This window comes from Chroicocephalus ridibundus, chromosome 3 (genome assembly GCF_963924245.1).
Source record: "Chroicocephalus ridibundus chromosome 3, bChrRid1.1, whole genome shotgun sequence".
Taxonomy (NCBI): Eukaryota; Metazoa; Chordata; class Aves; order Charadriiformes; family Laridae; genus Chroicocephalus; species Chroicocephalus ridibundus.
Genome location: NC_086286.1, coordinates 42,903,588 through 42,927,512, shown reverse-complemented (window position 1 = coordinate 42,927,512; position 23,925 = coordinate 42,903,588). Strand labels below are relative to the sequence as shown.

General features: G+C 47.4%; 1 protein-coding gene across 6 annotated transcripts; it reads left to right on the top strand.

The window, feature by feature from the left end:
* The first annotated feature begins 824 nt into the window (after positions 1–824).
* Positions 825–7,227, top strand: ZBTB18 (zinc finger and BTB domain containing 18). 6 transcript variants are annotated; one of them, XM_063328916.1, is made up of 4 exons: positions 1,490–1,508; positions 2,459–2,542; positions 4,661–5,348; positions 5,461–5,639. In XM_063328916.1, the coding sequence occupies exons 2-4, from the start codon at positions 2,530–2,532 to the stop codon at positions 5,489–5,491; spliced, it is 732 nt and encodes a 243-aa protein (XP_063184986.1). In that variant the 5' UTR covers positions 1,490–1,508; positions 2,459–2,529; the 3' UTR covers positions 5,492–5,639. The 6 variants fall into 6 exon arrangements, with proteins under 6 accessions (XP_063184983.1, XP_063184981.1, XP_063184984.1 ...); XM_063328911.1 differs by lacking the exon at positions 1,490–1,508 and adding an exon at positions 833–968 and having other exon boundaries at positions 4,661–7,227; XM_063328912.1 differs by lacking the exon at positions 1,490–1,508 and adding an exon at positions 1,520–1,545 and having other exon boundaries at positions 4,661–7,227.
* The last annotated feature ends 16,698 nt before the right edge of the window (positions 7,228–23,925 follow it).

The window sequence follows — 23,925 nt, the reverse complement described above, 5'->3', positions numbered from 1 at the left end:
GGCCAGACGGGACCGCAGGGATATGCCTCACCCCTGGGACAGGGACAGGGACAGGGACAGGGGCAGGGGCATAGCCGCGGCCTACCGCCGACCCCGGCCCCGGCCCGGCCGCCCCCTCACCCCTCCGCCGTCCCGCCATGCACCGCGTCGCCACCCCACACATACACACACACCCCCCCTGCCCCGCCCGCCCCGGCAACGGGCGCGAGGCCGCGGCCCGCGCGCGCCCTCCGGAGCAAAGCTCCGCCCCCTCCTCGGCCCCGCCCCCTCCGCGCTCGCCCCACCCGCGGCCCCGCCCCCTCCCCGGGCTCGGCGGGGCCCCGCCCCCTTCCGCCTCGGCTCCTCGCCGGGTCACGCCCCCCTCGCCTCGCCGCCCGCCGCCATTGGCGGCGCCGCCGGCCTTCCCGGGCCGCCCTCCTCCACTCAGCGCCCGCCGCCGCCCGTCACTCACCGGTGGGGCGCCGCGCCGGTTGGCGGCGGCGGCGGCGGGGGCGGGCCGGGCTGTCAGTCAGGGAGCGGAGTCCGAAGTGGGGAGCGGGGAGGGGGCGAACATCTGTCTGCCGCAGCCCGGGCCCGGCTGTGCCGCCGCCGCCGTGCGTGCGCCCGCCCGTGCTGCGTGCGCCCGGCGCCCCCGCCCTCCCGCACACCCCCCCCCCCCTCCCCCGTCCTCCCCCGCGCCCGGCCGCCCGGCCCCGGGCTCCGCGCCGTCTGCGGCCGTCGGTGCCATGGGGAGCCGCTGAGCGCGGGGCCCGCTTCACTCCGCTCCGCCGGCTGCCCCGCTCGCTCCTCAGCTGCCGGCAGGGGGGAGGCCGGGGGTGGGGGGGGCGGCGGCCAGCGGGCGCGGGGGGCGGGCGGGGGGGAGGGAGGGAGGGGGGCGAGACGCGATCCCGGAGCGGCAAGTGAGCGAAGAGGAGCCCGGCGGGCGGCGGCGGCGGCGGGAGCGCGGGGACTTCGGGCCGCCGCGGAGTGTGAGTCCCGCTGCCCCCATCCCCACACACCCGCCGGGCCGGGGGCCGGTGCGGCCTCGCGGGGCGGGCGGAGTTGGCGGCGGGTCCGGCGGGGGGTGGGCGCAGCCGGCCGGAGAGGCGGGGTGGGTGGGGGGGAAGGGAGGCGGGGGCAGCCCTCCCCGGGCGGCGGGACCGGCCGCCCCGGCGCCGCTCCCGGTTACTTTTCTTTTGTTGCCGCCGTGACCCGGGGGCGGCTTTTCCTGCCCGCCGGGCAGCTGCTTCCTCCCCCCGCGGGGCGGCCGCCGGTGCGACCGGCCCCGGCCCCGGGCGGGGGCGGTGCTGCCCGGTGGGAGCAGGCCCCCGCGCCGCGGGGGGCGGCCGGCCCCGGTCGGGGCGGAGGGGGGACAGCCCCGGCGAAAAGTTGCCGCCGCCCGGTGGGGATGGGGGGGCCGGGCCCGCCGGGAACTTGCCGGGCGGCGGCGGCGCCGCGCCTCCCCCTCACGGCCCGGCCCGGCGCGGCCCGGGGACGCCGGGCCCGTCCCCCGGCCCGGCGGCGGGCAGGTGAATCCGCTCGACTTGGTATAGAGGCGAGCGCGGCGTGAGTGTCACCGGGGGGCAGGGGGGTCGGCGGGGCCGATCCCGCCGGCGGTGCGAGGGGGGGACGGCACCCGGCCGCCGCTCCCCGCCTCGCCGAGCGGCTGGCGGGGGGCAGGGGGGGCTCCGGGAGTCGGCGTCCCGGTGGTGGTGGCCGGGGGGGGGGGAGACAAATAAAGGGGCAGCCCGACCCCCCTTTACCCCCCCGCGGCGGGGGAAGAGCGGTTTGTGAGTGGAGCTGTACGGGCGGGAGCCGTGCGGCCCGGGCAGGTGAAGGGCTGGGCGGTACCGGGGGGCCGGAGTTGGGAGCGCTCGGTGTCACTGGCGCTGCCGGAGCCTTGAAAGCGAAAGGAGCGGCGGGGGAGCGGGGCGCCGGGAGCGGGGTGGGAGCGGCGCTGGGGCGATTCCTCCTCCCGGCGGAACCGCTGGGCTCGGTAGAGCCCAAAGGGGTGCGGGTGTGTGGGGTAACCCCGCGGCCGGGCTGTGCTGTCAGTGCATAAAGCGGTCCTCCGGCTTCCAGGCAGAAGTGTTGCTGTGCTGCGAATACAGTACAGCCCCATATGTTTAGGATTTTCTTTTTTTTTTTTTTTCCCCTCTTTTTTTTTTTTTCTCCTCCCTGTTAGAAAGTTTGAAAAAAAGAGACTTTGAAGTATTTTGTTTATACTAACAGAAGAGAAAAGTTCTCCTAAGAAAAAGCTGGTGGCAGGAGTGTAGAGGAGTAGCATATGGCATTAAAAGGAGCACAGCTGGAGGTAGCATTTCCATCTGAACATGATGTCAGAGCAGCTGACAGCCTGCCATCCCTCAGCCTTTTATTCTAACACACAGACAGGGAGTTAGTGTGTGCAGATCTGTGTGTGGAGAAGGTATCTCATTCCTCTCTAACATCATCTCCACTTTGCATCTGTCTCTCCTAGTCTGCTTTTTTTCCACCGATCTAACAGACCTGGAGCCAGCAAGACTCAGAGGAAAGGACTTAATCAGGTTTATGTGTACTAAAGGTAGGAGTAGCAATAGATTAGATACAGCGTATTTCTGTTTTGGTGTGTTGTTTATTGAATTTCAGGGAAAAAAAATCACATTACTTTTCTAACCAAGTTTAGAGGTAATCTATGAAATTGAGTATTAAATAGATAAGTGGACTTAGTCAAAAGGCTTGGGCTACAGTTGGAGAGTATCAGTTCTTGGGCACGTTGTTAGTATTAACTTTAATGCATATTGTGAGAATGTCTTGGTTTGGAAGAAGGAGAGAGTAAGTTTATTCTTCGTGTCTGAGACCAAAACTGCATTGGATTTAGTGGCAAGCGTAAAAAGAGTTCTGCTTTATGTTCTTGCCTTGCATCTTTTAAATGACTTTACTGGGGTTTTAGTGAAATATACAGAAGTGTGCTTTTTTTTTTTTTTTTTAAAAAAAAAAAGGACTGTTCTGGCTAAAATGTGTTTGTGGGGAAGTCTTCCATTAAACTTCACGGTTAAATATCCAGCAGCTCAGAACCGTAGTAGCATACAGCTGTAGTGCTTCTGAAAGATAGAAATCAGTTATGTGTTTAGAAACTTTTGTACCCGGGAGAATGGCTTGTCTGGTTTCCTCTTTTCTTTCTCGCGTGTAGCGTTTGAAATCTTTTATTTCAGCATAACAATAATTATTTGAAGGAGTTTTTGTATTTGCGACTAATTTAGAACTTGTAGATTTGAGCTGCCTGAATTGGCCAGACAGCTGTAATCGCACTCCTCTATTCTTAATCTCTTTATCTGGGCAGCAGCTGCCATATGGCCACAGTCAGCTGGATCAGATGTTTATAAGCTTCCTTCTTCGTCCCTCTCTGTCCTTTCAGCCTCCTAATTTGATCACAGCTACCTTGTGAGCTGCCCTCCAATCTTTATTTTTAGCCCTCTTAAGGATTAGGATTGATGTTGGCTGTGGGGCACTTAAAGTGATTGTATTGTAAATCTTCGTGCTTTACTTTAGCAATGGTATTTTACAGAATATAGTAGGGGTTGTGTTGTAAGTTTTAGTACATCTTGGTTTGCGAGGGATGAGGATTTTTCAATAGTATCTGCGAGCCTAGAGCCACGATCTGCTTAGTTGGTTTGGGAGAGCATTGCTATCAATCACTGAAGAATAGATTAAGACAGGTTTTTAAGAGATTTTACTTTCTGTTTGAGTTTTGACTTCTCTACTTCTTTGAAGTTTATTTTTTTTCTTTATCATCGAGGAAGGTGACTAGAAAATTACTTGGGTAAGAACAGCACTCGGGATACTGATTTTTAAATATGCACACATGCACACACGCTCACGTTGAATGACTTTTTTTTTTTTTTTTTTTTAAGTTTGGTACTGCAAACTCTGCCTGGTGTGGGAGGGGAGGGAAATTTCTGTCCTTCTACATAGAGGAAGCGGTGCTTGTTGGCGTTTTGGTTGTTAGGGTTTTTTTTTCGTAAATTCTGCATGTTGGCAAAAAATGTTGATGTTCTGTTGTACAGTATGGAGAAGGTTTTAAAACTGAAACTGTACTTACAACAAGAAAACCACGCGACCTGAATTTCGAAAAGCCTTGATTTTGCTGTCTCTATAAATTGACACCTGTAAATAATTTTTATACTCGATGAATGTTAGACCTTCAGATTTGGGTATATTAGCATTTCTTCATGCGCAAACCTCTCCTCTTACTACAATTTGACTTTAAAAATAAGGTTGATGGTCTGATTTTATTTCTTTTTTCTTCCCTCCCCGTGAGCTCTCAAACTTAGTGTTTTAAAAAAAAAAATTTTTTTTGGGTCTGCCCTCCTAGGGACACAATCTGGAGGAAGTTTCCCTAAAAAAAAAAAAAATAATGGTTGAACAGATTTTATGAACAGCAGCGATCCTTTAAAAAAAATTACAAACATATCTATGCGCTTATTAGAACGGCTTATTTGCCATGGAAAGGAAATTGTAACTTCAGTGGTTGATCGGGGAAAGAGTTGCCATCGTACACACGGGTTAAATAATCTTTGCATGGTGTCAGTACCAGAATTCTGGCAATATAAAGATGAGGTTTTTACAGTGGAGTAACTTGGACTCGTAAGTTCTGTGATTGCGACCTACATTTAATTTTTAAAAATCTCGTTGCTTATAGGTTATGAAGACAGTATGGAGTTTCCTGACCACAGTAGACATTTGCTCCAGTGTCTGAGTGAGCAGAGACATCAGGGTTTTCTTTGTGATTGCACTGTTCTGGTAGGAGATGCCCAGTTCCGAGCACACAGAGCTGTACTGGCTTCATGCAGCATGTATTTCCACCTCTTTTACAAGGACCAGCTGGACAAAAGGGACATTGTTCATCTGAACAGCGACATTGTTACAGCCCCAGCTTTCGCTCTCCTGCTTGAATTCATGTACGAAGGAAAGCTCCAGTTCAAAGACTTGCCCATTGAAGACGTGCTAGCAGCTGCCAGTTATCTCCACATGTATGACATTGTCAAAGTCTGCAAAAAGAAGCTGAAAGAGAAAGCAACCACGGAGGCAGACAGTACAAAAAAGGAGGAAGACGCCTCAAGTTGTTCAGACAAAGTGGAGAGCCTCTCCGACGGCAGCAGCCACATGCCAGGAGACTTGCCCAGCGATGAAGACGACGGAGAAGATGAAAAATTGAACATCCTGCCTAGCAAAAGGGACTTGGCGTCTGAGCCTGGGAACATGTGGATGAGATTGCCCTCAGACTCAGCAGGCATTCCCCAGGCTGGCGGAGAGGCAGAGACGCACACAGCAGCAGCTGGAAAAACAGTAGCCAGCCCCTGCAGCTCAACAGAGTCTTTGTCCCAGAGGTCTGTCACCTCCATGAGGGATTCAGCAGATGTTGACTGCGTGCTGGACCTGTCTGTCAAGTCCAGCCTTTCAGGAGTTGAAAATTTGAACAGTTCTTATTTCTCTTCGCAGGACATGCTTAGAAGCAGCCTGGTTCAGGTGAAGGTGGAGAAAGAGGCTTCCTGTGATGAGAGTGATGTTGGCACTAATGACTATGATATGGAACATAGCACTGTGAAAGAAAGTGTGAGCACTAATAACAGGGTACAGTATGAGCCGGCCCACCTGGCTCCGATGAGGGAAGATTCGGTCTTGAGGGAGCTAGATAGAGAGGACAAGGCAAGCGATGATGAAATGATAACTCCAGAGAACGAGAGGGTCCAGGTGGAAGGAAACATGGACAGCAGCTTGCTCCCTTACGTGTCAAACATACTTAGCCCCGCTGGCCAAATTTTCATGTGTCCTCTCTGCAACAAGGTCTTTCCTAGCCCCCACATCCTGCAGATCCATTTAAGCACGCACTTTCGAGAGCAGGACGGGATCCGCAGCAAGCCTGCTACCGATGTCAATGTCCCCACCTGCTCGTTGTGTGGTAAGACTTTTTCTTGCATGTACACCTTGAAACGTCATGAGAGGACTCATTCAGGTGAAAAGCCCTACACTTGCACCCAGTGTGGGAAGAGCTTCCAGTACTCCCACAACCTGAGCCGCCACGCAGTGGTTCACACGCGGGAGAAGCCTCACGCTTGTAAGTGGTGTGAACGCAGGTTCACGCAGTCCGGAGACCTTTACAGACACATTCGGAAGTTTCACTGTGAGTTGGTGAACTCATTGTCTGTCAAAAGCGAAGCACTGAGCTTACCTACTGTCAGAGACTGGACCTTAGAAGATAGCTCACAAGAACTTTGGAAATAAAATTTTTATATATATAAATAATATATATATAAATCTATATAGTTGTGGTACAGTCTAAAAGCAATCTTGTTTCCTTGAACTGAAAGTTTGGCTATTAGCTTGTTTTTGCACTTTAAGGCAGCATGAATATTTCACTAATTTAGCACTCCGATAAAAACGAACTGTAGAGGTAATCCGACAAAGTAACAAATTACGGAGCGTATTTTTCCCCCTTTTCGGAATAGAAGCCAGCGGATACTTTACTTCTAAGGAATCTCCAATTCAAAAAATTCGGACGTGGCTTTATTCTCCCCAAAAACACTGCGTTCTTTTAAGGTCTCGATCTTTTTCCTCTTAAAATCTGAATGTAGAAATCCTCTCCCAATTTTGTCAGTTCCTTTACATTTCTATAATTGCATGAGTCCTTTCTAGCTGTTGGAAACCTGAATGCTTTTAGACCCAAATGGAAAATTTCTGAAATGCTGGATTATCTATTTTTAAACAAGCGGTTGACTTAAAACTTATTATGGCAACTTCTGGATTTCTGACAGTTCCCACTGGAGAAAAAAAAAAAAAAAGAACAAAAAAACAAACAAAAAAACACAAAACAAAAAAACCAACACAAAAACATAAAACAAAAACCCTGAGAGTACACTGGGATCACTGGGACTCTGTCTTACGTGAAGGTTTGCTTGGGATGAAAAAGGATATTGCAGCTTCAGCAGTGATGAACTGTGTGTTTAAAAAATGTGAATTACTGTTATTGTATACTGTAATTGATTACATGGGCCGGGGGGAGGTATCAAAGAACTTGGCAGGTTGTGTTGATGCTCTTAGTTGAGTCTTGAAAAGTAAATATTAACGCTACAGAAATGCATGATTTTCAGTATATTTTTGTCTTTGTTTGCATTGTATAACTTTAACGAGTGAGTTGAAAATTATTTAATTTCCTTAGGAAAAAAAACCCGACACCGTTGAAAATGCCGGTGTTATGAAGAAGAGAAATGCACTGTTTTTATTTTATCTAATTTAAATTTACTTTCCCACTGTCTTTAAGTTCAGAAGAACTTAAGCTACGAGTCGCCGATTTAGCTACGATAACAAGGAGAAAAAAAAAAAAGGAAAAAAAAAAAAGAAAAAAAAAAAAAAAGAATGTTTACAACCAGGCTTCGAGATTTGCATGTGCGGTGTGCATTTAACTAACCCCAGACCCCTTCTAATTGCACAGACCCCACGCCAGCTCCGACTGAGGTGCGTCCATTTCCCCAGATGAGCATTGGTAGGATTCCTGCTGCACCACTCCACCACAATAGGGCGTTCTTTTTTTTTTTTCTTTTTTTCTTTTTTTTTTTTTTTCCTCCCCACCCCACCCCCCCCGCGTTGAAAAGAGGCTGTGGACTGAATTAAATTAAAAAAAAAAGTTTTAAAAAAAAAAAAAAAGGCGAAAGGCCCAGGCTGAAAGGCCTGGGAAGGCCTGAGTGACAGGGGGGCCGGGGGAGGGCAGGGGAAGGACTATGTGTATCCAAGCAGCAGAGGCTGCAGCCTGACGTGTGGTTTTAATGACCAACACGCAGGTCAAAAGCATTTTGCACAGTGTTTGTTTTCCTGTCTTGCACTTACAAATAAGGTCTATGGGAGTAGCATGGAAAACGTTTGCTGGTTTTTCCTTCTTTTTTTTTTTTTTTTTTTCCCCTTTTTTTTTTTTTTCCCTCTGCTTTTGTTTAAAATTTGATCGCCTTAACTACTGTAAACATAGCCTATTTTTGTGCTTAAGATACTGAATGGAAAACTCCATTGTGTATTGCTGGACTGTTTTGGAAATATTTGGTCAAATGTGTGTTAATTTGGCTGTAATGGCATTTAAAACAAAAAAAAAAAAAAGCTGTGAAAATGGCCTTGGAGCGTTATCTTTAGTTACTTGAATAGTTTCTAGGTTTTAAAACTACATTCTTTTCTTAAGTTAGAGAAGACAATCAGTGTCTGAGGAAAATGGACTTTCTCTTGGATTTTTTTGTGGTCCTCGTGAGTGATTGCTTTTTTCCTTTCCTTAGTTTCACATTCTTCTTTTGTTCTAAAACTTAGACTGACATCTAGCTTTGACAATCATAGTATGTTTTATTTTCCTGAGGGGGGAATAACTTATAATGCTGTTTAGTTTTGTACTATTGGTGTGTTGGTGAATTTTTAAACTGTGTGCTAACTGCAATAAATTATATGAACCGAGAAATCAATTCCCTTGTCTTTTTTCCCTCTTTTAAATTATAGTTACGGAGTATTTTTTATAATGTGTAACTTTATTACTTTTGTACAGACTTCTATTGCTAACTGTGTATGGAATATGTTTTCAGTATGCTTTTGAGCACTTTGTTGCTAACGTACATATTTACATCTCACTTAACATTTAAAAAAAAATTAAATGCTTGTGTTTTGAAAGCATTTCTGTGTGTGTAGCTCTCGATCATTCTGTAGGGGGATTTTTTTCATAATTTTTTTTTTTTTTCTTCCCCAAAGACCTTAGCAGAAGCGAGCTATTAAATTCCAGAAATTTTGCTACCGTGCAAGTATCTGTGCAGACACACAATTCCTTTTCTGGCCTTAATTTCACCCCAAGGAGCTCTCTCGGGCTCACTCTTTTGTGTTTTAAGTCTCTATCGGAACATTAGAGCAGAAGGCAACAACTTCATCTGAAGCACTGGCCGGGTACCCACTGGCCGTCAGCGTTACAGTAGGCAGGGAAAATGTCCAGAATACCGGTAATACATCAAAACTGCCTGGACTACAGAGAAAAATTAAAATAATCCTAAATCTGTTTGGGGATTTCTCTTACGGATGAAGCGTTTCTTTTAAAAAAAAAAAAAAAAAAGAAATGAAGCTTAGCGAAAGCTTTGACAAAGAGCTGGGTTAGGTGCTTGTTGCAGGATATACCCAGAATTCTTGTTTGAGGCCACTCCATCCCAGGAACAAGACCAGCCCTGCCGAGTCCAATAGGAATACGAAAGTAGAGCTAAATTAGAAGTCTGGAACAGAGACAGCGGGACCAACTTGAAGGGTGGGGGAATTATAATAATTTAAACATTTGATTACGTTTGTCATCTGCTTGGGTACAACTGAAGTTGTGCCTTGACCAAGTGAATCTCGGTGCCTAACGCTATCTTCCTCCCTCTACAGTAATTTGTACTTTGCCGAAATGATCTTTTTTCACTGTTCTACCCTTTGTAACAATTTTCAATCCTCATTTGCCGTGCTTGGGTTGGGGTTTGGGTTTTTTTGAGTTATTACAGATATTTTGAAAACGTTTCCTTTTGTCAATGTTAGTGTCTTCAGCCGCGTAGATTTCTCTTTTTCTAGCAGCAGACCTTTTCTGTAGGCTTTCGTATGATGGAATATTATGTGTAGTTAAGACGGTTTAAAGTATTGTCGAGACTGAAAACCAGCTAATGTTGCAGTTCTGAAATCCATGTAGCTGATGAGCTTTGGCTGTGGCTCTAGGCAGATTCACCATTTGTTCTCCAACATTACAATTTTTCAAGGATTGCGGATTCCCAGGTAAAACTAGCCTTAGAAGAAGCCCTTCCTCAGTAGGGTAGCAGAAAACATAACTTAGCCATTAACGGCAAAATAATTGAAAATATCCTTTATGCTTTCGGGTTGTCTCTAGATGGTCTCTACATGTGCAGCACACACTTGCTTGTGGCTATCAAAGTGTTTCTTCAAGGAAAAGATGAAACATACTCCCGGGTGCTGCCTCTCTCCATAAGGTTTAATGTACTGACGTATCCCAATAGCTGTAACTTATTTTTTTTTCCTTTCCTTTTTTTTAATACAGTCCCTAGATAATGAAGCATGAGAGAACGTTTTATTTGGCTGGAGGTTATGTGGTAACAAATCCTCACCTTTCACGTTGACATGATAGTCGCAGGCAAATTGCGGGAATGGAAACTGCATGCTCTAAACTTCAGAGGTTTGGAAGGTTTTCTCTGACCGGTGATAGTCATCATGTTTTAACTGTGAGTACTTCTAGCCCAGGACTCACAGGGAACATGCTAAATATATCAGCCGGCTATTTTTTTTTAGCCACTGCCTGTGGTAGCTTAATATTCTTTGGTTGTCAATGATTTCTCTAAACTCAAGCTTCGGGGTTTGGTTAACGGAGAACCAGGTGTCGCATTCTACAGACCAGCCGCTTGCTGAGAACTTTGCGTGTTTTAGGTGCAATTTGAAGAAGAAATTAGTAGGAGTTAAAAAGGAAACTTTCTGGCCAAGGAAGGGAATGGACCCTCATTGCTTTTCCTGCTCTCCTGCGGTAGGGTAAAAGCGAATACCAAACAATCCCATGTACTTCTGCTGAGCCTGCGTGAAACCAGCGTATCCCTTCAAAACTCGCATCGCCTTGTTGGAAGCCTAGAATGCAATTTTAAAATTAATTTGCAAAGGGACAGACTCCCTTTCCCCCCTCCCTGCGCTGCCTCAGCCCAGCAGCCCAGCTGGCTCGGGAAGGCACCACCTTCTCCCCCTGCCCCAGCGAACCCCCTGCTTTCCTTCTGCAAGGGATTTGTCGGCGGTGGACAGACCTTTCCCTCCCCCAGTTAATTCTACAATAATCAAACAATCTAACTTTTTAATGGACTCCTGATATATAACTTTAAAAATACATTTCTACAGCTTGCTTTCAAAAACGAAGCTCTGAGCCCCCCTTTTTATGTTTGCCGATGTTGCGGCAATTTGTAGCTGAGGGAGGAGAACTTGGGAGGGGAGAAAATTTCTACCTGTGCCCTCCTCTTGCTTTGAAGCAATGTAAATTCCTTCCGAATGAAGGTGAAGTACATTTCAAGTCTGCAAAAATACCGTAAGATAGGAAAACTTATTCTAAAATACCGTCATGTGGTCCTCCGTTAACAGGGCTCTCAAACTTACGCGTTATTAACATCGTTTGTCCATGTGATTTCTGAACAGAAACATTTCCATGGAGTATAGTCTTTTATTAAAGAAATCTAACCAAAGCATTAAGGTTTTTTTACTGGGATGGTAAATACGAATTTTAACAGAACTGACAGATTTTTTAAAGGGGGGAAAAAGTGATGCACACATCTTCTGGGCTCTTCCAAAATACTCTAGTTCAGGAGTCCTTGTTTAATTTTTGTTGCGCTTCACTCGTATTTTAATCATGTCATTAAATATAGTGAGTTTGGCAATAAAAAATATTTTCTAGATGGTAAGAAAGGAGTTCTTTCTTTACTTGTACGAATGCTTTTGGGCAGAAGGTGGAAATGTTCCCTTTTGCTGGCAAATGACGATAGTCGCAGGAAGACGAGCCCTGCTCATTAAAACCTACAGCCAGCAGCTCCTGCTCGTGTGATAAAATTCAGCTAACCCTGTTAATGGGTCTCACCGATGAGAGATTATGTCCTTTTCAGAAAGATTATCCGTTTGAGTCTCGCAGGCTAGAAAAGGAGCGTTACATTTAACTGGTTGTGGAGCCGAACGTGCCCTTGGTGGGAAGAACGGGCGGCTTCCCCAGCGCTGCCGGAGCCAGGGAGGGATGAGGCTTCTGCGCAGCCGGGCAGCGGCAACGCCAAAGGTGGAACGGGCTGCCCTGTCACAGGGACGGCGAACCCTGCACAGGTTTCGAATGATAGAGGTGTTTGCCAAAAAAAAAAAATAATTTTCTTTTTTTGTTTTTCAAAAATAATCTGTGTTTGAGCGGGAGTACTTCTCCTACGTTGGAATGTCTTGGGTTAGTTAATTCAGACGAACAGAACTTGCCTAGGCTGTCTGCTTGTAATCTTCAGCTTCATTTTGCTGTCATTTAGTTTCTTGCTTTCAGGTGGTTGGGTTTTTTTTTCCCATCCGTACACGGTTTTCATTTGTGGCAACTCCTTAACCATTAACCATTTGTCACAGGGGGCCACAAGTGCTCACCCCTGTGCGAAAACCCTCCCCTCGGCTGGGACAGGCTTTGTGCCTCTCCTCTACCACGGCTCTTACCCTCGGGCCAAATTTCCTTTTCTTTTTGAGATTTTACAGCCTGGCTCTAGCCGGCTTTTCCTTGGGGCTGCAAGGGAGAACGTACGCGATCTAGCCTTGGAGCTGAAATTTTCATGTGATTGGGGATTTTTGGGGGGTTGCAGGAAACAAATAAATGATTCATTGCAAAATACAGCCAGTGATTATTTTTTAGGATGTTTTAATGTGCAGCGTTTTGGTATTTCTTGAACTCAGCGTTGCGCTTTAAAATGCATATTGTGCCTGAACAGATGTGTGTGCATGTGAGGAAGTACTTTAAAATAACTTGCTAATTTTTACTTAGGTGTGCATCGAAATCACAGCCTCCACTATTCCTTAAAGATCTTTAGAAGATGCCTTCGGTGTTCGTACTTGGCAGCCAACGTGACGTGGTCTTGTGCCACTGATTGCTCGTGACTCCTGCAGTTATCAGCCCCAATCCGAGCACCAAGAAGGAATAATTTTTTATGCCACGTCCGGAAGATGCCAGATAGGGATTTACACAGCACATCCCCAGCCATTACAACCCAGTGCGTGAAACCCAGCTTGAAATTAGTAAAATATTTAGAGAGTGAGTTACATGTACATCATGACTTCCCGAAGGATTTAACTGGTAAAGCAATATGTTACTGCCTCAGTACTACAGGAGGTACATTAAAAGGCTTAACTGTCTCAAAACAGCTCTATGGCACGGTATAGGCTGTATCTGGATGTAAATCTAGATAGGGATTTAAATATTTCTTTCACAGCCTTCCCGAAATACATTTTGGTTAAGTCTTATTTACAGCTATTAAGAAAATAAAAACTACCCTCGATGCTACATTTTAGGCTTTTGTGGAATTGTCTTCAATTTTAGCATTAAAGCTACTTTTTATAAACTTTTGGACGTGTTCCCAATATACATTTTACAATTTTAAAAATGTGCTTTATCTATAAATAAAACCCCTTGAAACTGATAGAGGTTTATCATACAAGACATGATTTATTTTCAACTGCATTTGCCACGTATTCGCACTTAGTGAGGATTCATGTCGAGATAATTTTGGAAATTCATACCGAGATAAAATATAGTTAAAATCTTAATGAAACATATCCCATCTTCATAGGATATAGCTACCAGGTCTTCATTTTCTTAGCTTATTCTCTCTTTTTAAAGTAGTTTGACTGGCACCGTCTATCCAGAATCTGATTTCTGTTTGTAGATGATTTTCAGGCTTATATATATATATGACAGCTTGAAAACACTATAAATACCAATATTTCATTATTTTCAAATGACTGAGTGACTTTTAAGAAAGAGCTGCGTCTTAACGAGCCGAGATTAACTAGGCAATTCTTAATATTTTTTTTTGAGAAATGGAGAGTCGTACATCTCTCTATTAATTATGAGGATGTAATTTAATGAACACATGAATGCTGGGCTCCCTGTTGACAGACAGACCAACGTACCTCTGCAAGTGCTGGATAACTGTTGCGGCTTACTTCCAGGGATTTCTCGATAGTGCTGCTCTATGCTTAAAAGAAGAGGCTCCTGAGACACAAGGTGAACGCACAGGTGTGTTCTGCCCAACTCAGTGCCATAAACATAAATGTATTTCTTTTTCGTTAATGATTGGAAAAGTAGAGAAAACTCCCCCAAAAGTGAGGACAAAAAGTGGCATGAAGTGGTACTTCACTTAGGAATTTTGTTATTCTTAGCCTAAATTTGCATCAAGGAACCCATGCATTTTAAAAATCTCAGCAAGGAGACCTTTTAAAGCCCATAACCAGTAGTTAAAAATGAGAGTATATCAAGCTTTTTTTCTTTCTTTTTTTTTTTTTTTTAACAGAGTGCTAATTTTAATGTGCTCTTTTATTCTCTCTCATATATAACGTGAAGTTTGCAGCTTAGAGGAAAAGGTGGGATCCCTGCCGAGCGGAGAAAATACAGCCGAGCCGTATTCACCTTCCAGCCTGAGGGTGTTGTGCTGGGGTGGGGGGAGAAGAGGCAAAGTCGGGGACCGTCTGTAGGGCCAAGTGGGACGGGTCCCCACTCTTTGGCCAGCCCGCCCACTGGAGGTGAGCACCTGGCGGCAAAAAGTCCTTTCATCCCCAAAGGACAGCAGGTTTGTAGACATGCTTCTGCTGGAGGGATTGAAAATGACCAAAGCCCTGCTTCGGAGAAGAGGTTGGCTAACGAGGAGTCATTCAAACAAGGCATTGAAACAACACCGCTCGCCCTTTCTCAGCCGGCAACAGAGATGGAAGCGCTGGTTGCCCACCCCAGGCTGAGGGATGTGCAAATCACAGAAGTGCCTGATGGTATAAACTGATTTTAAAGTATTATGAACTAACAATGCCGATGGATATCTGGGTGCTGTATTCCACTGCTATTTTTAAAAAATATACTGAACTTAAGTGTCTGATCTCTCAACCATTCTTTGTGGGATACGAGCCCAAGGGTGAGTAGAGATGTCAAGGTTTGGGACCTACCATGTGAGTCACCCTCAAGACAGCGAGTAGATGACTAGCTCTTGTCCTAATGTTAGCCTTCTATTTTAGGCTGGTGCTCTTCAGATTGAGGGCTCCCCCACATGAAAGCACGACCGTTTAATGCATCGGGATTTTTTTTTTTTTTTAAACGAGCACCTTTGATAGGCCCTGCAGTCGTTCATGCCTGAGCCAGATTCCGTCGGTCCAAACCTGCCTGTACGCATGGCAGGCAACATTTTGCTTTTGGAAATAGCTAGCTCCTTGGGGTAGCTGTTGTTACTTCCAGAATGGGGTGGGAATATGTCTGGAGCAGAAAAAAATGATTTACAAAGACATTGGCTGACCGTGTATTGCTAAAATTTAATATAGGTGCTCACCTTTTGAAAAGATCTTATCTCTGATCTTATCTCCTTTTCTTTAAAGACAGAGGAGGAGCCTGCACTTTGGATTCAAATGTGGTGAGAAGAGAGGGAACATCTGTAAATAATGGCTTTTTTTTTTTAGGAGAGGGATAAGCACATTGTTAAAAGAATGAAGGAAATTACAGAAAAATGAGGTTTAAGGGAAAGCACATGTTGAAAGACAGAGCACATTAATCAGGCTACAGGAATGGGAGGTATAAAGCCTCTTTTCTACACCACTTTGATTCTTATTGAGGACAAAAAGCATTATGAGGTTTTTTTGCTGGCTCTTAGGAAGGAAGCAATATACCACAGCAAGGTTGTGAGCCTCGCTCCTGGTGCAGTCCTGGAGGATGAAGCATTTTTAATTCATCTCAAAGGCTTCTTTCTTTTTTTTTTCTTTTTTTTTTTGAACAAAGAAAGGAAAGTCTCCTCCTCATGACTTTACAGATGGCAGAATCCTGGTTTTGAAGCCCACACTTGAAGTCTCATTGTTGGGTCAGTGCGAGACCCCATCCGTGGAGCAGAGGTCCCTGGCTTTCTCCTGCTCTCCTACTGAATGATGCATTGGGGATGGGGAGCCCATGACCAACGCTGCTTGGTAAAACTATGTGGCTCATTCAAAGCCACTGAACTTATTGAAGAAGGATTTTTTTAAAAAAAAAAAAAAAAAAAGAAGTGTGAAAGTCATGTTTATTTCGAGGCTGGTTGCAGGGTTTGATACTTCAGAGTGTTTCCACCACATCTTCTGTGCTGCCTCACCAGCCCCTTTGTGCACCATGTTTGATGCCTGACGTTACGCTTGGCTCCGCACCTTTCTGCTGTTGGCTGATCTGAGCTGAACGCGTTGTCCCAGAGTTATTTGTCAGTGAGAGAAAACGATTTTCAAGTCCTCTGGAGAACTCCAGAGGTGTATGCTTGGATAAAACCTCATCCTGGGGTTCTGGGCAGAAATTAAGCTAATTATGGAGGTGTTCGTTCCATCACAAATCCTCCTGAGATACTTGGTGGTCTTCAGTGGGTGCTTGCTGCAATCCCTGGTTTGTGTCCACGTTATTTAGAAAAATAAGAAGGGGGCTAGTGACCTCAGCTGTAACATTTTTCCAGGTTATATGGATACTCCTGTGACTGCCCCATTTTGTTCCAACCTCCCCTGCCCTGTTCTCCTTTGGAGACCATTTTGCCATCGCGGGCACATGCCACAAACAAGCCTTTCACCCATCGCGCCACTTGGAAGCGGGTTGTGAATTTCGGCAGTCGGCAGCACAGCTGTGAGCGTGCAGCCTGGTGCCTCGTCGAGCATCTTGTTAGCACAGCAGCCGCAAGAAAACCATCCTGAGAAGTACAACCGGGGGGCTGGAAATCGCTGCAACCACCAGCACCAGGTTTTTAAACACGGCTCTTCTGCATGGATGGTGGGGGGGGTGAGGAGAAGGAGGGAACAAAGAGGGGAGCGGAGCCTCCTAAAATTGTGGTTTGCTTCCCGTTGCAGGGCAGGGATCGGCGTGACCAGGCAGGACAGAGGCTGGTGGCATCTTCGTGGCCCCATCACTCTCCCCATGAGCAGATGCAGTCCCAGCCCCATGGACTGGCAGTGGCACGGGGACGTCCCTTTGCCGCCCCTTTTCCCAGCCCTTTGGGGATGGATGGGGACACTGTGGCACCGGCGCCGGGCGGTTTGGCCCCTGGTGCCGCCGGGCTTTGCCATACCACAGTCCTGTGGTGCATTTCTCCAGGCCATGTCCAAGGTCTTCTCCTGGGTGAAAGCTCCCCCTCCGCAGCCAGCTCCCAACGCCAGGTCCCAAACTAAGCGCTGGTCAGAGAGAGGACCACAGTGGCCTTCCTCTTTTTGTTTTCTTTTTTTGGGTGGCGTGCTTTAATATTTTGGAAGCTCTTGCCTGATGATGGTCTCTGAGAGATTTTGGGCCCCAGCCGTCCATCCTCCTGGGGCCTCGGCTTAGGCACATTTGTGAGGCAACCAACGCCACAAAAACATCCGAGTGCGATCTATTTTTTCCTTCTCCTTTGTTGCTTAATGGATGACTCAACTTTCTTTTGTGACTGGATAGCTTTAATTTATAGTTTTTAGGAGAGCGATCATTCCTCTCATTATTTTGGGTTAAATATTCTTATTTGTTGATTATTTAATAGTTTGTTTGGATAAAGATGGAAAAAAAAAAAAACAGCTTGGTGCCATAGACTGAGTCCAAAAGAAATTAACTGCTCTGCTGCACATATTGGAGCAGGGAGTTTGCGGAGAATGCAGCCCCGCTAATGGACTGGCAAACTGATAAAGGCTTTAAAGATTCCATATAACCCCACGCTGCCTCGTTTTATTAATTAACTCTCCTTGCTTTGTAGCAAGGTTGTCCCGGCTATGGAATAAATGAGTGAAAGGGCTGGCCAGTATACATTAAACATCATTCTACGCTTAGCCTCGTGGAGGATTAAGGCTTGTGGGGGTTTCGGGGTGGAATTTTTCTTTCCACACATCCTTCCTCCGCCGGTGTTTTTCTCCGTGTTGCTCGGGGTTGGAGGGGAAAGGAGGTGAGGGATTCTATCCCTGGCCCTTCGGTGCCGTCCCACAAATGGTGACCAAATGGCACTGGGACCTCAGAGCTCCCGCGCCTGGGGGTCGGCACGTAACAGGGGGACAGGGAGGCCGGGGTGCCGGGGGGATGGTGACAGCTATGGTGGCCAGGGGAGGGGAAGGAGCTGCGAAAGCAAGGCACCGCTCTCAGCAGCGGTACACGATCGCTCGCCGACAGCGACTGGCTTCTCAGTTCCGCGTCCTGGAGAACAGGCGCTGTTTTGATGGACTGCTTGATTTAATCACTGTTTAGCTGGGGAACGGCTCAGCTACGGCGTTAAATATTTCCATGAAATAAAGGTCGCCGCAATTTAAGTTTTTAAATGATTCACTAAATATTAAAGCTAATTTTTCGGTTTGCTGCATTGATTTTCTAATATTCCCTCTGTATGTTTTCTTTTATAGGACATACAGATTATTGCAAAACCTGTCAACCATAAAGGGGCAGTAGTTGAGACAAAAGTGATTTTTGTATTTATTTATTTATTTAAATCTCTGTGATTCGTGGGACAAAGTTCAGCAATGCATCACACCATCCGCTCTCTGTCTGGACCGACGCTGGGGTTTTTTTTGTGTGTGTGTGCGGTTTGTTGGGTTTTTTTATGGTGGTTTTTTGTGTTTTTTTTTTTTTTCTAAAACATTACTTCTTGGCAAACTAGATATGCAAATGCCAGAATACACTAAAACCACATTTAATTGGACCCACTTGCCAACTTCTTGAACACAGCTTGGATTATTTCACTGGAGGCTGCTTCTGTTAAAAGATGGGGGAGGAGGAAGTGGCATATTGACAAGGCTTCAGATAATTTTTTTTCCACTAGAAGTACAATGATGCTATGAGCCAAGTTTGGAAGTATTTTACTATGTTTAATAATAATTATTATTAAAGGATATTGTAAACATATGCATTTAAGTGGAATGTAATGGGAATACAATCATGTCACTGATTTAGCTTTGGATTAATTTTCAAGTTTTGTTGGTTTTTTTTGAGGGGTAACCGGCTCCCGCAGTAACTGGAACCTGCGCGGCGATGTGAAAGGCTGCTTTAGAGAGAGGACGCGTATCCTTTTCCCTAGCTAAATGAGCTGATTAAAAATATTCACTCTTTCAGGAGATCTGTGAAATCTCTCATCTCTGACTAGCAATCAATTAAATACAAACCGTATAATAGGATTAAAATTACGAGCTTTACGGAGTGCCCGCAAATTTCAAGCCTACGTATGGATGCATATGTTGAAATACTTCAGTATTTCAAAGAGAAATAGAAAACCCCAATAAATTACTGCCCTAATAACACTGATGCTGTGCAAAGCTAATAGAAAGGGGTTACAATCTCTTTCCAGAGGGTGCCGGATGCTGACGGGCAGCTTCAAATGTGGGTCCCCGATAGCCGCATTGCTGATGCTGGTGGGAGCGGGGAGCCGGGATAAGGGCGGGAGACACAAGCACTTTCGGGGGGCTTGGTGCAAACTTTACCTTCTCCCCATATTGCCCCGAGGTTGAGAGGAGCGGCCGTGGGGTGCTCTGGCCACCCTGCTCGCAGCAATTCGATGGGTGCCCTTTTGACCCCTGGGACTAATTACACCTGACGGACTCGGGCAAGAACGACGCTTTGTTTCCACCTTTATCCCTAGGGAAGGCAAGCCTCCGGAGCAGGCAGGCTGCTGGGCAGGGATGCTCTCATCCTGGCTTGTGCGGAATTTCTCGCGGCGACGGCAAACCTTGTCCCTTCCCCAGCCGGCGAGCCGTCGTGTCAGCCGGCTGCCGGCGAGCGGGGGGCTGCGGGTGCTCCCCCTGCGGCACCGTGCCCTGTCCCGCCGGGATGTGTGGCCGGGCCCTGGCACGGCACCAGGGCTGAGCAAACCAGGAGGGAGCGGGAGGCGAAGCGAGCGAACAAGCAAGCAAACAAACAGACATTTCTCCCTGCCTGCAAAAGTTGTCGGAGGTGTCGGGCTGGGCTGGGGTGGTTTTTCAGTGTCAGCCTCGGCTTTTTCTGTAACCGCCTCCCAGTTGAGGGTTTCGTGCTCCTTTTTTTATTCCCCGCGCGCGATGTGGGGCAGCAGATTGGACGTGGCGGGGTGAGGCGAGGACAGGAGCAGAGCAGTCCTCGCAGCACGGCATGGGCGGCCGGCGGGGGGGACACACACCTGCCCCCGTCTCCGTTAGCAAAATCCACCTCTCCGAGCGGGGGGCTCGCTCCCCAGCCTGAAACGTTGTTTTACCATCTACGAGGGTTCGGAGGGGGGAAAAAAAAAAGAAAAAAAAAAAAAGAATCTCGCATAATAGTGGTACTGCAATTAGGGAAGAGGCGTCACTTTAGATAATGAGCGTCTTTTTAAGGTACTTATGCGATCTGAAAAATCATAGCTGAGCTGGGTGTTCTTTAATCTTGCCATCCACCCAAAGCAAATTTGCGAAGGAGGGGGCTTTATTGTCATTAGAGGAATTCTTTCAGCTATCAGAGGAAAGAACAATTTCTTTGTCATTAGCAAAATCCCTGGCTTTCCTTCAGCACATAAACAGTTTACACGATGCGGTTTTAAAATGTGCTTGTCTGTAAGCCTTCGCAGGAGTCTGAATTGTGAACATTTCAGCGTTTGGATGTAAAATCTGGGATCTCGATTTAGCCTTCTGTAAATGCAAGGATGAAGGGCAAAGCACAGATCTGGGCATGAATTTTTAAATTAAGGGTATTCAGTTTCACAGTTTTAGGATGGCACCTATATGCAGTCGACAACCAAGATGTCTGAGCAGCTCACAGTCTGGAGTTTATTCTTAAATAGTCTGTGAGGCCTGGATTGCCTATTGTCCCTCGTACATAAGGTTCGGAGATGCATTGGCCCAGGCTACGCCAGCAAAACTTCGCCACACAAACCTGGCAAGCGGCGGCGGTGGAAAAGGATTGACATTGTTGGCGTCCCTCGTCACCGTACCTGTGCTAATCACATTTAGAGGGGTAAAACATTCTTTTCCCGGGTTAGATCATTACGCTCGGGGAACAGGGGTTTTTTGAGGATGTCCAAGGAAAAGCTGTTGCCTGCTGCAATGGGCTGTAATTGCGTCTGGGTGGTGGAGCTGTGCTGGCGAGCCCTTCCTGGGGCACTCGGAGCCAAAGAGACCAAGTGACCATTCCAAGCCTTGCGGGAAGCCGGTGCCAGAAAAGAAATTGCAGCACGGTCCCTTGTGCTGCCGCTCAGCGTCCCGAGCACTGAACCGTCCCCTCTCTAGTCCTAATGCTGTTTAAACACAGCAAAGGGATGGCGTTCAACCAGAGCTTTGTATTAGACCTCAATGATCAGCCCCCCAGAAAAGAGATCAAAGCCTCTCAATACAATACAAATCAGTTGCCTGAACATAAAGATGAACCTAAGCCAGTGACTCTGGCAATCTGTGGCCAGTAAAAGCGAATGCAATTTATTTAATTAATAGAGAAGTCTTTTTTTCTAAAAGAGCAAATAGGTTTCTAAGTGGGTCTGGAGGACTGGTGTCTGAGGAAGGTGGAGAGGCTCAGCGTCAGTGGGGTGCAGGGCTAAGACGAGTGGCAAAAAAATCCACTGGTCTGTGAAATGTAAAAAGAGCCAACAGGTAGAGGCTCTCAAGGGGATGAAATGATACCAGGGACGTTTTACATCGAAGCTTCATGAGAGGCAGGGTGGGCTACACTGCAGAGTAGCTGGAGGTCTGCCACGTAGGAAACCTCCTGGGGTTGGATCGATTTGGTCAGATGCCGACCTGAACATCGGGGTCACAAGGAACAACCAGCAGGTGATGAACGTGCATCCTCGGTGCAGGGGGGACACGACCACGCCGGGTTAATGTTAGAAGTAAAGGGGGTGAGATGTGAAACTTTTCAGGGAATTGCATGGTGGAAAAGATGGGGTGAGGGGCTCTGGGCCAAGATCCTCTGCATCTCCAATGTCGAGACTGAGCCGGGGAGACTCATGAGCAGTGATGGGTCAGTGAAACGCCTCTGCTCTCCCAGTATGATCCGTGTCTGACCATGGCACTGCAGTGTGTGTGTACCCAGGCAATGCCACACTCACAACAGCTCTACTTTTTTACCTGTGCGTTACGCTGAAATGCATCATTCAGGTTCAGCAATAGCTGTTTTTCAGCTGAGGACGTGACAGATGAGTTGTTTCTTCCTGCCCAGGCGTGCTGACCTGCAGTAAATCCTGCGGGGCAGGAGGTGCCCTCCCCGGCCCTGGGGGGGACCTGCTGTCCCAGCAGCCCTGCAGGGGTGCCACTGGGGCAGAGCCTGAGCCTGTGGAAGGACCAGGCCCACAGATCTCCTCCCTGCGGTGAACTTGAGCGGCAGACCCACTCCTGCTCTGCAGCACGCACGGCTCTACAGCCTTGGTCGTTAATTAAGGTGCTGTGACCAGCCGAGTCATGAAGGCAGATGTCTTATGAGGGAGTCACACATCACAGCAGGGTTGAGGCTGGAAGGGACCTCTGGAAGTCATCTGGTCCAACCCCCTGCTCAAACAGGACCACCTAGAGCAGGCTGCCCAGGACCATGTCCAGGCGGCTTTTGCATATCTCCAGTTGCACACATTAGGCAAGACAGATGCCATTTTACTTGGCTGGTTTTCTAGAGAGAGATGGGTTTTCACGTGGGACCTGAAATGACTTACCTCTGCCCGCACTGAACACCGAGTTAGCGAAGTCCGGTACCATCAGGGACGCCCCGTCTGCCTGCCTCCGCACCACGGCATCTGCCGTGCTACCCAAGGAGCGGTGGTTGAGAGCTCTTCTAATGCCACGAGACAACGGCTTTGCGCTGCAGAAGCATGATGTCAGTGGGGCTGAAGTGGTTTCGGAAACATCTGAAGGCATTGCAGCCCTTGGGTATGAAGGTGGTATTTCAGAAGAGGCAGCGGCTGGTTTGCCTGCTTTTAAATGAGCCGTGATCTGGGGTAATGGCAAGAGGTTTCCAAGTTGCAAACACAGCAGGGGAATGTTTGTCTGCCTTTTAAAGAGCTGAATAAAGTTGCTGTTTTCAATAAACTTGAGTATGAACCACGCGTGAGTGCTTGAGGTCAAATCCGACTTGAAAGCAATACCAGCAACCCCTGATTAAGAGAGGTGGTCAGATAACATTTGATAAGTCAAAATCTGAGCCAGATTTTTAAAAATGCAGGCAGATTTCAAAGGCTGGGTCATTACGGAACGTGAGATTTCTGTGAATCAGCATGTTACATGGTCTGATGTATTGAGACTCAAACAAATGTTAGGCATATGGAAAGACCTCTATATAATGAGAGATGTGAAAAACAGGATGACTGTTTAATTTAGAAATAGGATAAGGAAGAGGGGCACATTAGAAGTATATAAGGCAGTGAACAGCATAGCGGAGATAAGCCTGTGCTTCTGTTCACTTTGTACAAGACGGTAATTTCTATTTACTTACAGATGATCAGCACTAGAAAATATTCATCAAGCATGGATAATATACCACTGGAACTCTATGCCACAAGCTACCAGTTCTTGGAAGAGCATTAAAAGGTTACAGAAAGAAAAAAATATGTATTTCTATGGGTAATGAGCTATAAATCATGCTTTAGGAAGTAAGCCAACCAAAGGTTGGAAAGAAATGTCCCTTGGGGGCCACGTGTTTCCCAAACTGCCCAATATAGGATTCTTGTACCTTGCTCTCAAGGACCTGTGGCTGTCGGCAAGAGCAGCAGGTGAGACGGGTTATTGATCTGCCCTGTGAGCTGAAAAATTACTGTGTGTTTTTCAGTAGTAACTGCAGCCCAGTTGTCCTTCTGCACTTGGAAAGAGCCACTGAGAGCATGACCCAAGGGGACTGGACACGCAACTCCCAGGGCCCCAGCAAACACAGAGCAACCAGCGGCTGGAACAACCCTCCTGCCCTGGAGGTTGCATTTGATGTGACTCGAAAAGAGACTAGGGAGAGCCCACGCCAAGTGCACGCTGGCACTTAAATCGGTGGCCACCCAACTGCACTTCCCATGCCTGGTTTGGCTGGTGACCGGTGTCCGACTGTGGCGTGGTGGCACCGGCCAAGGGGCTTGGGCAGGCGGGGTGGGTCTCACCCCCAAGCTGTGTGTTTCAGTGGGTTTTTCCTCAACCCTGCTCTCATTTGGAGCATCCTTCACAAGCCTGGTAAGGACCCGTGCCCTCACTCGCAAGTGGGAACGCAATCGGCCTCCTCCTTGCTGGATGGGAATTGTGTTAGGAGCCGGGCTGGCTCCATAAGGCTGGTTTTCT